Source organism: Vulpes vulpes, chromosome 16 (assembly GCF_048418805.1).
Source record: "Vulpes vulpes isolate BD-2025 chromosome 16, VulVul3, whole genome shotgun sequence".
NCBI classification, from domain to species: Eukaryota; Metazoa; Chordata; class Mammalia; order Carnivora; family Canidae; genus Vulpes; species Vulpes vulpes.
In genome coordinates this window covers 112900-127203 of record NC_132795.1, presented here as the reverse complement: position 1 = coordinate 127203, position 14304 = coordinate 112900, and the positions used below count along the sequence as shown (strand labels likewise).

Genomic DNA, 14304 nt, shown 5'->3' with positions numbered 1-14304 from the left:
AGGCAGAGCAGAAGCGACACGGACTCAGCGAAGACCGGCCGCCAGCGTTGCAGCCCGTCGGTGGTTGTGGCTCCCGGGCTGGGTGCCGCTCTTGGTCCCGGGGCAGCAGAGCCCAGGCCACAGCTGATCAGCTTTTCCTCCTGAGTCCTACCAGGCAGGGGACAGAGATCAGGGCACACAGGGGCTGCCTCCTATCCAGTTCCATCACATGTGCCTGCACGCTCACACTCATGCACACACTCCTGTGCACTCATGCTTACAGGTCTGCACACACATGCATGCACACTTGGCACCCACATACGTGCACACCTGTGCATTCACAGTGTGCACGCTCATACAGATGCATGCAAGCCACTCACATGTGCACACATGTGTACACAATCATACACGCACACGTGCACATTCACGTGTTCTCATACCCACACACATGTCCAACCATGCTCACATGTGTACATGTGTGTGTACAACTGACAAGGGTGCCATTGCTCACACAAGTACACACTCACACATGTGCTCACACACATGCACTTGTGTGCACACTCACATGTGTGCATGCATACACTCACCTATGTGTCTGCTCATGCACACTCAGTCATCCACATGCATACATCTGCATGCTCACACATGAATACACATACAGACACATGTGCACACATTAATGTGTACACATGCATATACACACTGCCCTGGTGCATGCAGTCACAGATGTGCACTCACATGTTTACTCATATGTGCACACACGTGCAAGTCACATGTGCATGCATGGATGTGCGCCTCTGTGTGCCTGCTCATGCACATCCAGTCATCCAGACACGTCACAGTCACACATGTGAACACACATGCAGTCACACACGTGTGCACACTCACACATTTACTCATACATGTGCTCATGCGCACAGTCACACACACAGCAGCCACACCAAGCTCCGTGTTTCTTAAACAGACCATGTTTAGAAACGTCCCCCTTCCCGCCGGTGGTCACGGCGAGTGGCTCAGCCTGCAGTCCTCCGACAGCCTCACAGGGGAGCTGGTGCGGGGCTCCCGGCTCCGCAGCCCCCGGAATCCCTTCTGCGGTGCTGCCCTCTGCTCACGGCAGTGACTGCGCAGCCGTCTGTGCCCGTTCCTCGGGGGCCCCGCAGACGCAGCACTTGCTTCATAAAGAGCCCACTTAGCATAAGTGATTCTCTTAGTACATCTTCCTTCTCAATGCCTAGAACGTGGCGGGTCTTGTAAAAATGAATATATGCCTGCATTTCTCAGAAGCTTTAAGATCCCTTGACTTTTCATCCAGAATTTCCTCTTGGGAAGAGATTCCTGTCCACTGTGCAAAGCAGAAATTCCTTGTCTTTGTCCTGAGTTTGCTTTTTCTTCTATCTATTTTTTTAATAAATTAATTTTTTATTGGTGTTCAATTTACCAACATACAGAATAACACCCAGTGCTCATCCCGTCAAGTGCCCCCCTCAGTGCCCGTCACCCACTCACCCCCACCCCCCGCCCTCCTCCCTCCTCCCCTTCCATCACCCCTAGTTCGTTTCCCAGAGTTAGGAGTCTTTATGTTCTGTCTCCCTTTCTGATATTTCCCACACATTTTAATAGGGTCTCTACTCCCAGAATTTTTGGAATTGTTAAGTATTTAGCTCATTCAGGCCATATATGATTTTATCATCCTGCGCAGCCTTTACCTCCTGAAAACAGAGATAATGTCATTTTTTGCTTAGAGAATTTTCATATGGCAACCCCGGTAACTCTGAAATCCCTCACATTCGGTATCCATGTAATTATGCACCTGACAGTGTGAACAGTTGAGGCGACAGGACAGAGCATTCGACCTTGCTGTGGACAAGCTTATGTGAGTCCAGCTTCCTGCAGAGTTTAACGTCAAATCAAGTGTCCGACATCCCTTCATTTTTGAGATTAGGAAGAAAAGACTCAACAAAATTTTAGAGACTCCCTGAGAGTTGCGTGGCCAGCTTGTAGCAGAATCTGGTTCCAAAGCTATGCCCTCCTCCTTCCCTGGGAACAAAACAGAATTCTAGAATTCTAGGCTGGGCAAAAGGAGCAAACGTCCTGTTTCTGATTGTGTGTTTTATTCACTTGTGTACTGTGTGTAGATGGCTGTGAATCCATGCGTGTTTCATGTGTGCATACGTGGCACCTGCCAGTGTACATTGGACCATCTGCATCTTCCGTGTCAAGCCCTTATAATCATCATCTTCGTAACCATGTGGTGTCCTGTGTCATGAGCAAACCCTAATTCACCCTCTGCTGGTGCTGTCCTGCTTCACTCCCTGCCATGTTTCACGTTATAAACACACTATGACGAACACCCCACACATTTGTCAGGATCTGAGGTCATTTCCTTAGACTAGAATCCTGAACGTGGAATATGACAAATATTCTGAACATTTCAATGATAAAAACCAGTGCTCTTTCCATTACAAAAATCTTTCTAAAAGTATACGTATGCACTGATCTCCCCTATTACACATATCTGTCAAATTCGACAACATACACCAAAATTGTAAAGCATAATAATACCTCTGACCCAGAAATCACATACACTCTGAGGATGTTCCCAACTGTGCATGCACACAGGCACAGACGTGTATCTGTAGCAGCAGCATTAATTGTGGCAGAAAGGTAGAAATAACCAAATTATCCCTCCATTGAAGACTGTTTTTTTTTAAGATGTTATGTATTTATTCATGAGAGACACAGAGAGAGGCAGAGACACAGGCAGAGGGAGAAGCAGGCTCCATGCAGGGAGCCTGATGGGGTACTCGATCCCGGGGCCCCAGGGTCACACCCTGAGCCAAAGGCAGATGTTCAACCCCTGAGCCACCCAGGCGTCCCGAAAACTGGTTAAACCAGTTTATGTTCACAAAATGGAATAGCAAGCAGTTCAAACACAAGGCAGCTCTGCTCACTCTGACATGGCACATTTTAAATATGTTAATTTTTATTGTAATCCTTTTGTGTAAAATAGTAATAATCTTCGTGTCTAGGAGGGTGAAGCCTGTCAAAGCCATGACCCCCTATAGAGACAGCAGCAAGGTTAGGATCTTGATGCAAAAATGTCCCTCTGCCTGTGGTCACCCCGTGTCCTCTCCCAGATGTCAAACCACGAACACCAAGGAGGTGTGACCTCTGCACGTGTGCAGGATTAATCCAGTCGGAAAGGGGGCGTGCCCGGCCACGCTCCCGGGCTCAGTAAGTCACCAGCATCTTCACGCGGCTCTACTTATCCTGGCCAAACGGCTTCAGTACAGAGCACAGTGCATCAGATTCAGGTGTAAATCCTCGTTCTGTCCCCAGTGGGCTGTGCACCCCTGGACAAGCTACTCACCTTCTCGGATTCCTCAGCTGTTTTGTGTGGCAGGAGATAACAGCAGGGGTATCGTGGACACTACATGCAGTAATGCTTATTAGGCTCTCAGCACAGTGCCTGGTGCATTATTTCTCTTTGCTGCAAATTGAGTCCGGCCTCAGTGGCATGAGCTTGGCCACAGGGCAACCGCAAATTACAATCTCAGTCTCCCGTAAGTCACAGAAGAGAGTATCCTATAATTATTTGTTGAATGGTTTGAATCATACCCTTGTGGCAATCATTAACATTTTTAAGAGAAGATGTGTTTTACAACTTAGTTATGATATTTCAGATTGGAGTCAAAGGCCCACTGATACAGTAGGTAATATTTTCCGGGGAAAAAAAGAAAGGGACATTGGAGTAGCCAGGACAATAGTCATGATTAATTAACCTTTGGTTTCACAGATTTTTGTGTGTGTGCTGAGAGTTTGCTTTTTTTTTTTTTTTTTAAAGAAAATGACCTGTACCAGCATTCCCTCGTGTGTGGGCTCCACCCTCCTAAGGGTCCTAAAGCACTTGGTGGGTTTGGGAGACATTTTGGCAAATAGACCCATGAGACGGATTCCAATACGCAGTTTCTGTTCTGTTCGGGCAGGGCCTTGCTGAGCAGTCCCGTTCTCAGGTGTAAGACGCCTGTGTGTAGTACAGAGGAGAGATTGCCTCAGTGTTCCCAGTAAACGCTGGACTCCCTTTCTGTGTGTTTCTGTACGTGGGCTGCAGCCATCAGTATAATTCTACTAAATTGCTTATTTGTTGTGTTAGCTCTATCTGGCTCATGCTATATTTACTTCCTTCACTGTAGGGTGTGATAAGAGCTTTTAAGTCCTATAATAATGCAATCCAACAAAGACTATTTTTTGCATTAGCTGAACTAAGCAGTTTTATTTGCATACATTTAAGAGATCAGAGTGCAATGCCGAGTTCAAGTAGTTATGTAAATTTTGATGGAACACAGTAGCAATGTAATTACACCAATATGAATGCATTTCCCTCTTTTTGTGATTTTACTGGGTCAAGTGCATCTCTGGATTAATTAAATGCGTAATGAATTACAGCTAATGAACACACACACACACACACACACACACACACAAATAGTCCCTTGCCCAGATCCCGTGTCTCAGTTCTAAAATAAGATGTTCTGTGTTGCATTAGGTGGAAACAGCCACAGATTCTGACACAGAGAGCCGAGGCTTGCGGGAATACCACTCTGTTGGCATCCAAGTGGAAGACGAGAAGCGGTAACTCAGCCCCTTCAAAATAGACAATGTTCCCAAGCAGGAGCGATCCGTTAGAACCTGATTGCAAATATCTAGATCATGCTGACCATCAATAATTCATGTCTTGTGGAAACAGGGTCATATATTTATACTTTTCAACTTATCATACAATTATGAATTAACATCCACCTGCGTCTTGTTTTTGCAAGAAGCAGGGGAATAATTATTTCCAACATAATTTACCACTTATGAAAGCAGAGTTGCTGACAGCCCTGAAAGCCAAAGTTCTTCATCCAAAGGAGGAACAGATGGGCTTGAGGGTGAATCAGATGAGTCTCCTTACCTGATGATGTTAAAAGTGAAAGAAAGACAGAAAGAGAAGAAAGAAAATGAAAACCTTAGCTACGGCATGATTTCAAACCAAAACATACAGGGGTGCCTATTACAGTAATGTTATCTTTGTCACAAGGACAGGGTGACTATTTTATATTTAAAAGATATGTCTTGTAAATTTCATAAATAACTAGTTTTAATGAGAGCACCGTTACATCTGCAACTTCAGTTAGCGTCTAGTTGGCAAAGCCCCGGGTGACATAGCTCATCGTGGAGGGTTTTAGGACCCAGCCAATAAAGATTTTGATTGCAGAGAAATTCAGACCAGAAACTAATGGCTTCCCAGGTTCCCTGTAGACCACTTAGGATGCAGACGGCTTCTGCATGGGGACCTGGGCTTGCCGGCCTCCGTCGCCATCACCAGCTTCTTCTCCCCTTCCTTGCCTCCAGCAAAGACACTAAGTGGCAGACTCATTAACCAGCTGCACACACAGCTGTTGCCAGAGGAGGGTTCAGTTGGTGAGAAGCCAAAATGTATAGTTCAGGTTCATTTGGATGCCCCCGCCCCCACCCCACACATGCAGTTCTCACCCAGCGGTATCCGGACTCCAATTATAAGCCTTTTCCTGCCCATCACTTCAGTAACTGTCTGTGCGGGAATGGGTGGCCTTCCAATACACGGGATGGAAATGTTTTTAAAACACCTGCTAAAGCTGGAATTTGGATTCCTTATTTTGCACAAGAGACTTAATGGGGATGATATGAAGTTATTCCAATAGGAAAAGAGACTCATGCCCTGAAATGTGTCACTGAAACTCAGTAGGGTACAGAAGCCATTTACATAAAAGGAGCAACACAGCCTTCCTGTTACCTGGATGCAACACATGGAAGTTTTGTGAACTTGCAGCATATTTGTAAAGGGCAGTAGCTGTGCGAGGCAGGGGTTTCCTGGAGTACGTCACCCCTACGGCCTCCTGCGATGCGCTTGAGGTTAAGTGGGCGCTACTTAGGCCTTGAGACTTAGGTAGATGTCAGAGGTTAATCATTTGCAAAACCCAATGTTCTTTCATGGCCGAAACACCAAAATTGTAGTAAAAAGATGAAAAGTTTCCTCTTTCCCTTGAGTTGTTTGGGGCAGCGCAGGAGTATCGCGTGTGAGCTCGGGGAGGGTTTGCTGCACAAAGTCAGCTCAGAAAGTTCCATTCCTTTTCCGTCTCTCCTCCGCAGACACGGACGTTTCAAGCGTTCAAACAGCGTGACAGCCGCCGTGCAAGCAGACCTGGAGCTGGAGGGCTTCCCCGTGAGCACCGAGGACAAAGGGCTGCAGTTCGGTCCCTCCTTCCAGCGGCACTCGGAGCCCAGCACGCCCACCCAGTACGGGGCAGTAAGAACTGTTCGGACCCAGGGGCTCTTCAGTTACAGAGAAGACTACAGGACCCCCGTGGACACTGCCACCCTGCCCCCTGCAGACCCCTGGCTGGAGCCGTCCATGGAGACAGCAGAAACCGGCAGGATGTCCCCGTGCCGGAGGGATGGCTCGTGGTTTGTGAAGCTGCTGCACACAGAGACGAAGAGGATGGAAGGCTGGTGTAAGGACATGGAGCGAGAGGCAGAGGAGAATGACCTCTCAGAGGAAAGTAAGAGCACAGCCCCCCCTCGGCGTATGACACGGGTCCTGGGTCAGTAGAGCAAACGGGCAAATGGCAGTGTGAGTGGGGGAAGCCACCTCTGATTCTTGGGTTGATTAAAAAAACCTGCTTCCCACCGCATCCCACTCAACTCCCAGAAAACAGATAAGTAAGTGAACAGAAAAGCAACTGCCAAAGCGTCCACAGGGATCCTTTGGGGGTTTATTAGCTCATGAGCCTGGCGGGCGCTGACTGTGGGCTCGGTGGGTCCTGTACCTCTTCCCATGTACCCATTCTCCTGAATTCTGGCAGTGACTTGACGTGGAGTGTTTCCACGGGTTTCTAGAACCTTTACTGTCCCATGTGTACAAGGAATTGAGTTGGTTTTATTTTTTTAAAGATTGATTTATTGATTCGAGAGAGGGCATATGTGAGCTGGGGAGGAACAGAGGGAGAGGGAGAAGCCGACTCCACACTGAGCAGGGCGCCCACTAGGGGGCTCAATCCCAGGACCCTGGGATCACAACCTGAGCCCAAACCAAGAGTCGGACTTACCTGACGGACCCACCCAGGTGCCCCTGAGTTGGCTTTATGCCAGGGAGAGGTTGGAGATGAGCAGAGATTGCTCCGGCCCTCCCGGCCCTGTGCTGAGCAGGAATCCCTGTGACGCCCCAACCTGGGGCCCACAGGGCAGATCTGCTGCAGCCCGTCTGGCTCTGGGGGTCCCTGCCTCTCTGTGCGGAAAGGGACAACATCCCTCCCTCTCCACCTGCCTCCGTTGACCTGAGGAATCCTGTCTTGAGGATTGTCAGACTCCTTGGTGAATCGCTGTGTGTGATTTCTAAATAGATACCACCTGTCTTTGTATATCAACCAGGAATACGAGTAATTGCAACGTACTTAGAACTAACATTTTTTTTTTACCAAAATGTGGTTTCACAGAGGCATTTCTGAATGTCTTGACCTGACAGATCTTGCTCCCTTTAAAGTATTTTTTCTTTTTTTCTGTGAATTCCTTTGTATATTTGCTAGGTTGCTATGAATTCTCCATTTCTTTTTTTTTTTTAAGATTTCATCTATTTATTCATGAGAGAACCAGAGAGAGGCAGAGACACAGGTAGAGGGAGAAGCAGGCTCCATGCAGGGAGCCCAATGCGGGACTTGATCCTGGGACCCCGGGGTCACGCCCTGAGCCAAAGGCAGACGCTCAACCACTGAGCCCCCAAGATGCCCCTAAATTCTCCATTTCAAGAGGATAGGTGACATCCTTGGGAATTGTGCCCTGACAGTATGTGTCGAGGTGGCTGCTGTGATAGAACAACGTGTCAGTCATCCTACAAATGGAAACACAGAGATGAGTTTACATGAGCTTGACATAGCTTGCGGAGTAAAAGGCTGCAGGATCCGTAAAGCTAGGAAACTAATTGGTGTGTTGCTCTCTAGCTGTTAGGACTTACGGTGCTAACCTATGAAGAGAGAGATTGCCTTTAAATTACTAATTATCTTTCCCCACATTTCTCTCAATCATCAAATTCCACACGTTGTTTCCTGGGTAGATATTAGACCCTGAGTGGTTTGGAGGGGGCATTGCCGTGGCGAAGCATTTGAACCTGCTCCCCAGCGGGCTGTGGCCGATGGGTGTCTCAGACTGTCCACATACATTTGTCCAAATTTATTATCTGTTTAGGGTACATTTAGTGGGGTGGTGACTCACCGTTCTGATATTTAAAAATCACCCGTTTCCTGCAGCGTTTTCTCACTTGTCAGTATGCGTTTCAGACTGGCAAAATCGTTTTAATGGTCACAGGGATTATAACTTTTATCACAAAGACAAAACACAGAAAAACTAAATTACCTAAGGTGATGCGAAATCAGGGTTAGGCGGTCAGCCCCGGCCGTGCCCCAGGGTCGGCGGGTGCAGACCTGCGGGGGGTGGGCTGGGGGGCGCTCGGGATGAGCTCCCCCTTCCTGTGGCTTCACAGAGAACACGGTCGAGGAGGAGGTAGGAGGAAGGCTCGGAAATGTCAGGGCTCGGCTCCATAAGGCATCGATCAATTTGATCCTGTCATCATTTGAGTTCACACCATTGAGGACACATCCGAGAAGTGCTGGTCTCCCTTTGTGTGCGCGACAGCTGGAGACGCCAGCCGCTGCTGTGTTTGGAAGGTGACACAGCGCAGGATCACGGTTTTCCGTACGTAGGATGTCCTTCATGTTTCCCAAGGATATTGTTTTAGAAGAAGAGATCTCTGAGCCAGCGCGTACTGAGCTCAGATCCCCTGCCAAATTTTATGTGAAGTTCTTTGCTCTCGTTCAGTGCTCACCGTGGTGCGGTGTGCAGAGAGCACGTCGCCATCCTAAAGATAAGGAGATCCAGGCCTAAGGAGGTTAATATCTTGCCCCAGATCCCACAGTGCGGGATGGAGTCGAGAGGCCAGGTCAGGGCCAACTCCTGTCAGTGCTGCCCGAAGTTACTAAATTACTGGAAACCCGCTCCCTGCGTGCTTCCTTCCCACCTGTGGTCTGTGGACTACCTTCTTCTGCTGTTTTAGGAATGTTGAGTCCCAGGCTCGGCCATGTGCTCCACTGACCCCCGTAGCTGGGGGGACACCCATTTAGTTTCCGGAGAGAATCCCGGAGCTGATAAAATGTAGACGTAGGTCATCGCCACTGGAAACTAAGAGGGGGAAGGGGGCAAACTGCTTTTCAGACTAAACACCAAAGATCTAAAGGCTTTGGCGCTGAAGCCTCATCATGCTAGGTGGTGACTGCCTTGTCCCAGGGGCACTCAGAAATGCTCTGGGGATGGTGCGTAAAAGTACCGTGTACGGAACTCACTGGTGGCCTGCAGTGACCCAGATCAGCCCCAAGATTCCATCCCCTCAGGAAATACAGTATTTAGATTTCAGTTGCCCTGACGTGAGACGTCTGGAGAGCACGTTCTTCTTCAGCCAGCTATAGCAGAAAGTGACCTCCTGCTGCCTGTCAGTTGCAATTCCTTAAACACCTTTTTTTTAAACTTTGGGGTCTTCTTCTTGGATTCTTGCATTAATGTAAACATTCAACAGTTATTTACTGATACGGGCCGTCAGCCTGCCACTGCCGCATAGACCATAGGCTGGCGGGGAGTGACCAGCAGTGCAGACACGGATTGCAGTGACCGAGAGCAGTGGGACCAGGACAGGACTATTTATAGCAAGCAGAACACATCACGTGTGGTGGGAGACATGCAGAATGGAGCTCTGGAAACTCGCAGGTGTGAAACGCTTTCCACGGGGAAGGTAGTAAGAAGGTGGCATGTGCTGGGCCTCCTGGGGAGCTGGACTCAGCTGAGCAGCAGAAGAGCCGAAAGGGGAGGGTGTTGGAAAGAAGCCCACCGACGGGAGCCGCCGTCTCGAGACTTCACTTGGCACAGACGGTGCGTCTACCTGCCTGTGGGAAGGAGCCCCTTTGCTGAGGCACCTCCATGCCTGGGGACGTGCGCTCCTCGGAGGACGGGACAGCCGCGGTGTCTCTCCAAAGCTCTGCCCCTCGCCGTCATCAGAGACCTTCGGCTCCTTGAATGCAGTGACAGTATCGGGTGCATTTATTATCCCCCGATGGTGTCTGGCCTGAAGTGCTCTGCAGTGGAGACGTGGGAGGGAAGGGAGGGTGGAAGCATGGACAGTCCTCGTAAGCAAGGATGCTCACGCTCCTGCTCAGCACCCGAAATCTTCCCAGGCCTCTGGTTGCCCTCACTTAGGGGCTGGGAGTATCCTGTGTCCTCCCGGCTGTGCAGATACCAGCTAATGATATTGTTTGGTGGGCGGCTTTCCCAGTACTATTTAGTAACTAATATGATCACATTGCTGGAGGACTTGGCTGCAGAAAACAGAATGGATCCAATTGATACTTTTTCTGATTTTATTGATTTCTTTCCTGAAGTTGCCTGGATGTCTTGATCTTTTTGTGGACAGAAATGACATAACATTTATTATATCCCTTCTGCATGCTTTGCATTAAAACTAGCATGATATTAATCAAGTTTCAATGTTTTCCTAATAATTTTTAAAAAGTAACATAACCTCTGATTCTTGCACTAATTGTAAGAACAGATATAGGTTTATTGGTGATGGCCCCTTTAAAGACTAAAGATTAAGTTAAATGGCTTGTTAAACTAGAACTCTGAGGTCCAAATATTGAAATTTCCATCATATAAAATAATTTATTCTCAAAATTATAATTTTATAATCACAGCTTACTGAACCGATTGAATGAAGTTAGACCCATTCAACCTTCTACAGTTAATAAAAACTCTCATGAGCCCCAATAAATACTGGTTTAAGTTAAGGCCTGTTCATGCAGGCTTCCTATTGTTGGGTTATTGAAAGATCCATTCTGGAAGGATTATAAACCATTGTTATACTGACACTTGGGGATTTTTCTATTAGTTATGTTAAACCCGATGGGTAAATGGCATAAAGTGAAACAAAACAAATAGGGCATTTTTCTGAGATAAAAGCAATGGTCCCAAAGCCACGAAGTTTTCCTTCAGTAGGTCCACAGAGACACGAACCATGTGAGGTACTCGGCAGTGGGGTTGTTGGACAGGTGTTGGCAGATTCTCGTGCCCAAAGGACCTAATTACCTGACCCCACCTGGTCGGATGTGTAGAACCACAGACCCCAAGGCTGCGGGGACCGGGGTCTCTAGTGCTTCCTTCACCTGAGGGCCCCTCTTTACCACTCCCAGCCGTGACTTCTGGAGGGAGCGACACCCAGGTCATAGACTGTGCAGCGGGCGCAGGGAAGAGGCACAGATGGCTCAGGGCGACCTGAACTCAGGGGGATGGGGAGGCAATGGGCCGGAGAGAAGCTGCCCTGTATTTGCAGTTTGCCTGGACGTCCCGCATCAGCAGAGAAGATGACGAACTGTGAAGAAGCAAATATAACGGAGACCGCCCTGAGCAGAGCGGATGCCACGTGCACATGGGGGACCTGCCAAGCGTAGGGCACGGGAGACAGCCGCCACCCCCCCACCTTCTGATGGGCAGGTGCCTATGGGCGTGGCCCGCCCGTGCCAGGCAACAAACAGCCACGTGAAACGGGAGCAGACACAGAAACACGCGCTCGATAAACATGAGAATGGTAACGCCTGAGACCGTGAAGGGGGTCGTCGGTGGAGCAGCGATCTTCCCACGCCTGCTGCACAGTCAGCCGCAGAGGAACCAACAGATCAGAAAGGAAGTAAATATTCGATGATCATTTCAGACTCTGTGAATTCCACAAAAATCAACTTCAGATTCTGAAAGAATGGTGTAAACGTCCTGGCATTTCATAGGGAATTTAGAAAGAATTGGGAATTGTAGAAGGTGCGTGAAAAATAAAAAGCAAGTGAGTTAATCAAATTTCTTTGCTCGTCAAAGGCAAGCATTGTATCAGGTTCTTCGTAAATTTGCATTCTGGTGAGCGTTAGCCCTTATCTGCAGCTCTTGAAAGAAAGTGTCTAAACTATGACATTAGGGAAGTATAGTGGAAAAGAATAAATTGAATTTTTCACTTCAAAATCTTGGCAATTACGGGAAGGAGCTTGCACTGGAGCTGCGGACCCCCCTTAGCAAGCTGCTCTTCGACGTTCATTGTCTCTCCCGAGCAATAATCAATTTACACCCTTTATAACGACTCTTCACTACATTAAATCAAAACCAGGGTATTGCCCATGATGTGTCAAAGATTAAATCGAAGTACTTTGTAAGAATACGGCTGTTGAACTACATTTTAAGAAGAATATGAAAATTAGGGGGCGAAACTTCAAATTGCATAAAACTGATTGAATTCTAATTCCCATTTAGGGAAACATTGTCAGTGCAGAGGAGAACATTTATCCGTCCCGTCTGTGTATTCCTGCAGCGATGGCCCGACCGGACCAACTCCCTTTAAGTCTTCCATCGGTCTCCCAGGTTACAGTGGAAATTCAGCATTTTGAAACAAAGATAATTCCTCCACTGGGCAGCAGTGAGACCAGAGCTAGAGAAACGTGTTCCATTTGGGGGATCAACATGTGAGTGGAGGATAAAGTGCCTTCCCCGCTCTGAGGAGATGCTCCAGCTCTGCTCCGCCACCATCCTCCCTGCGCCTGCCCACCCCATCCCTGCGCCTGCCCCCCCTCCATCCCTGCACCTTTCCCACCTCCATCCCTGCACCTGCCTCCACTCCATCCATACACCTTTCCCCTCTCTATCTCTGCACCTGCCCCCTCCATCCCTGCACCTGCCTCCACTCCATCCATACACCTTTCCCCTCTCTATCTCTGCACCTGCTCCCTCAATCCCTGCACCTGCCTGCCCCCTCCATCCCTGCACCTGCCCCCTCAATCCCTACACCTGCTCCCTCCATCCCTGCACCTGCCCCCTCCATCCCAGCATCTGTCCCCCTCCATCCCTGCACCTGTCCCCCCATCCCTGCACCTGTCCCCCCATCCCTGTGCCTGCCCCCCCTCCATCCCTGCACCTGCCCCCTCCATCCCTGCACCTTCCCCCCCCATCCCTGCAACTGCCCTCTCTCTGTTCCAGCATCTGCCCCCCCTCTGTCCTCAGGGCACACTCAGTCCTGAGCCCCAGGCCCTCCCCTCCCCCTGCACAGCCTTGTCCTGGGGTCCTGGCCACCACTCCCTTCTGGGAAATCAGATCCAGGAGGTGGGTTTCAGCGGGGAAAGCCCTTCTTGAAATGGATGTGCAGAACACACCCAGGCCTGGGTATCAAGATGCATGAAGATATTTTTTAAGCCTGAAAGGATGCCACAATGTCATCCAACGTATTCACTTTTATTAAAAGTCACATGTGCTAAAGTCCTTTTTAATATTCTAGAAGCAGTGCAGAATTAGATACACGAGAGAATTATTTGCTCCTTAGGAATGACAAGGACTGGATGGCTGCACGGGATGACGGCAGGTGATGGACTGGCTACAGCTTATTTTCAAATGGTTCAGGCAAATAAACAAGCACACGTGGCAAACTGTTAATTGCTGATTCTAAGTGATGTGGACACTTTTCTTTCAGATCTTCTGTATGTGTGAAAATGTTAATAATAAAACCCCAGGGAATAGCAATCTGAGTTCCTGATAGACAAGAAAATAAAAGAAATTAAATTAAGAAGCATTTAAGTCCAATGTCCTGTCCTGCAGACAATCATTTTGCGAACATGTTGCACATGATGCCAGATGCTCCCCTTTCAAGGAACAGATGCTGTGCTCGCCCCACTGCCCTGTGGAGGCCCCGGTAGGTCACCACGTGGCTTGGGCGCGCCCACGGGTTATTTCGGGGCCTCCGGTCCTGCAGCCTCCTAGCATCTCATCCCTCGGATCCTGAGGCCGTGGGCCCTGTGGCCTCTGAGGCTCCTCCAGAGCAAGGCCGAGGCAAAGGCCCAGCAGCCTGGGCACAGCGAGTGAGCCTCATGGGTCCTGGGCTTGGAGGCCGCCTGGTAACATCACTCGGGTCTGGGGATCGTGCGGGCCGAGGGGCGGCGGAGCCCAGGCTTCGGCGGCCGAACGCCCTGCGGGCCGGCACGGGCATCCCGGGCACTCCTGAGGGACCAGGACAGGACGGGACGGGCCTCCAGACGAGCCGCCGGGACACGAGCTCTGGTCCGCCCTCCTCAGATGAACCTGGAGTCCAGACGTGTCCGACACGGGTGGCCCCGTGAGCACGGGAGCGCGGTGCTTCTTGCCTCTGCTCTGCCGGCGGCTGGCGGCCAAGGGCCTTGGTGACCTGCTGGC

At 49.4% G+C, this 14304-nt stretch overlaps 1 protein-coding gene across 5 annotated transcripts in view; it reads left to right on the top strand.

The window, feature by feature from the left end:
* The window catches only part of DLGAP2 (DLG associated protein 2), a 687758-nt gene that overhangs the window by 662670 nt on the left and 10784 nt on the right, over positions 1–14304 (top strand). For all 5 annotated transcript variants that reach the window (XM_072742322.1, XM_072742318.1, XM_072742319.1 and 2 more), the window contains 2 exons: positions 4526–4611; positions 6151–6560. In XM_072742322.1, the coding sequence (XP_072598423.1) occupies positions 4526–4611; positions 6151–6560 (496 nt within the window). The remainder of the gene's footprint in view (positions 1–4525; positions 4612–6150; positions 6561–14304) is intronic.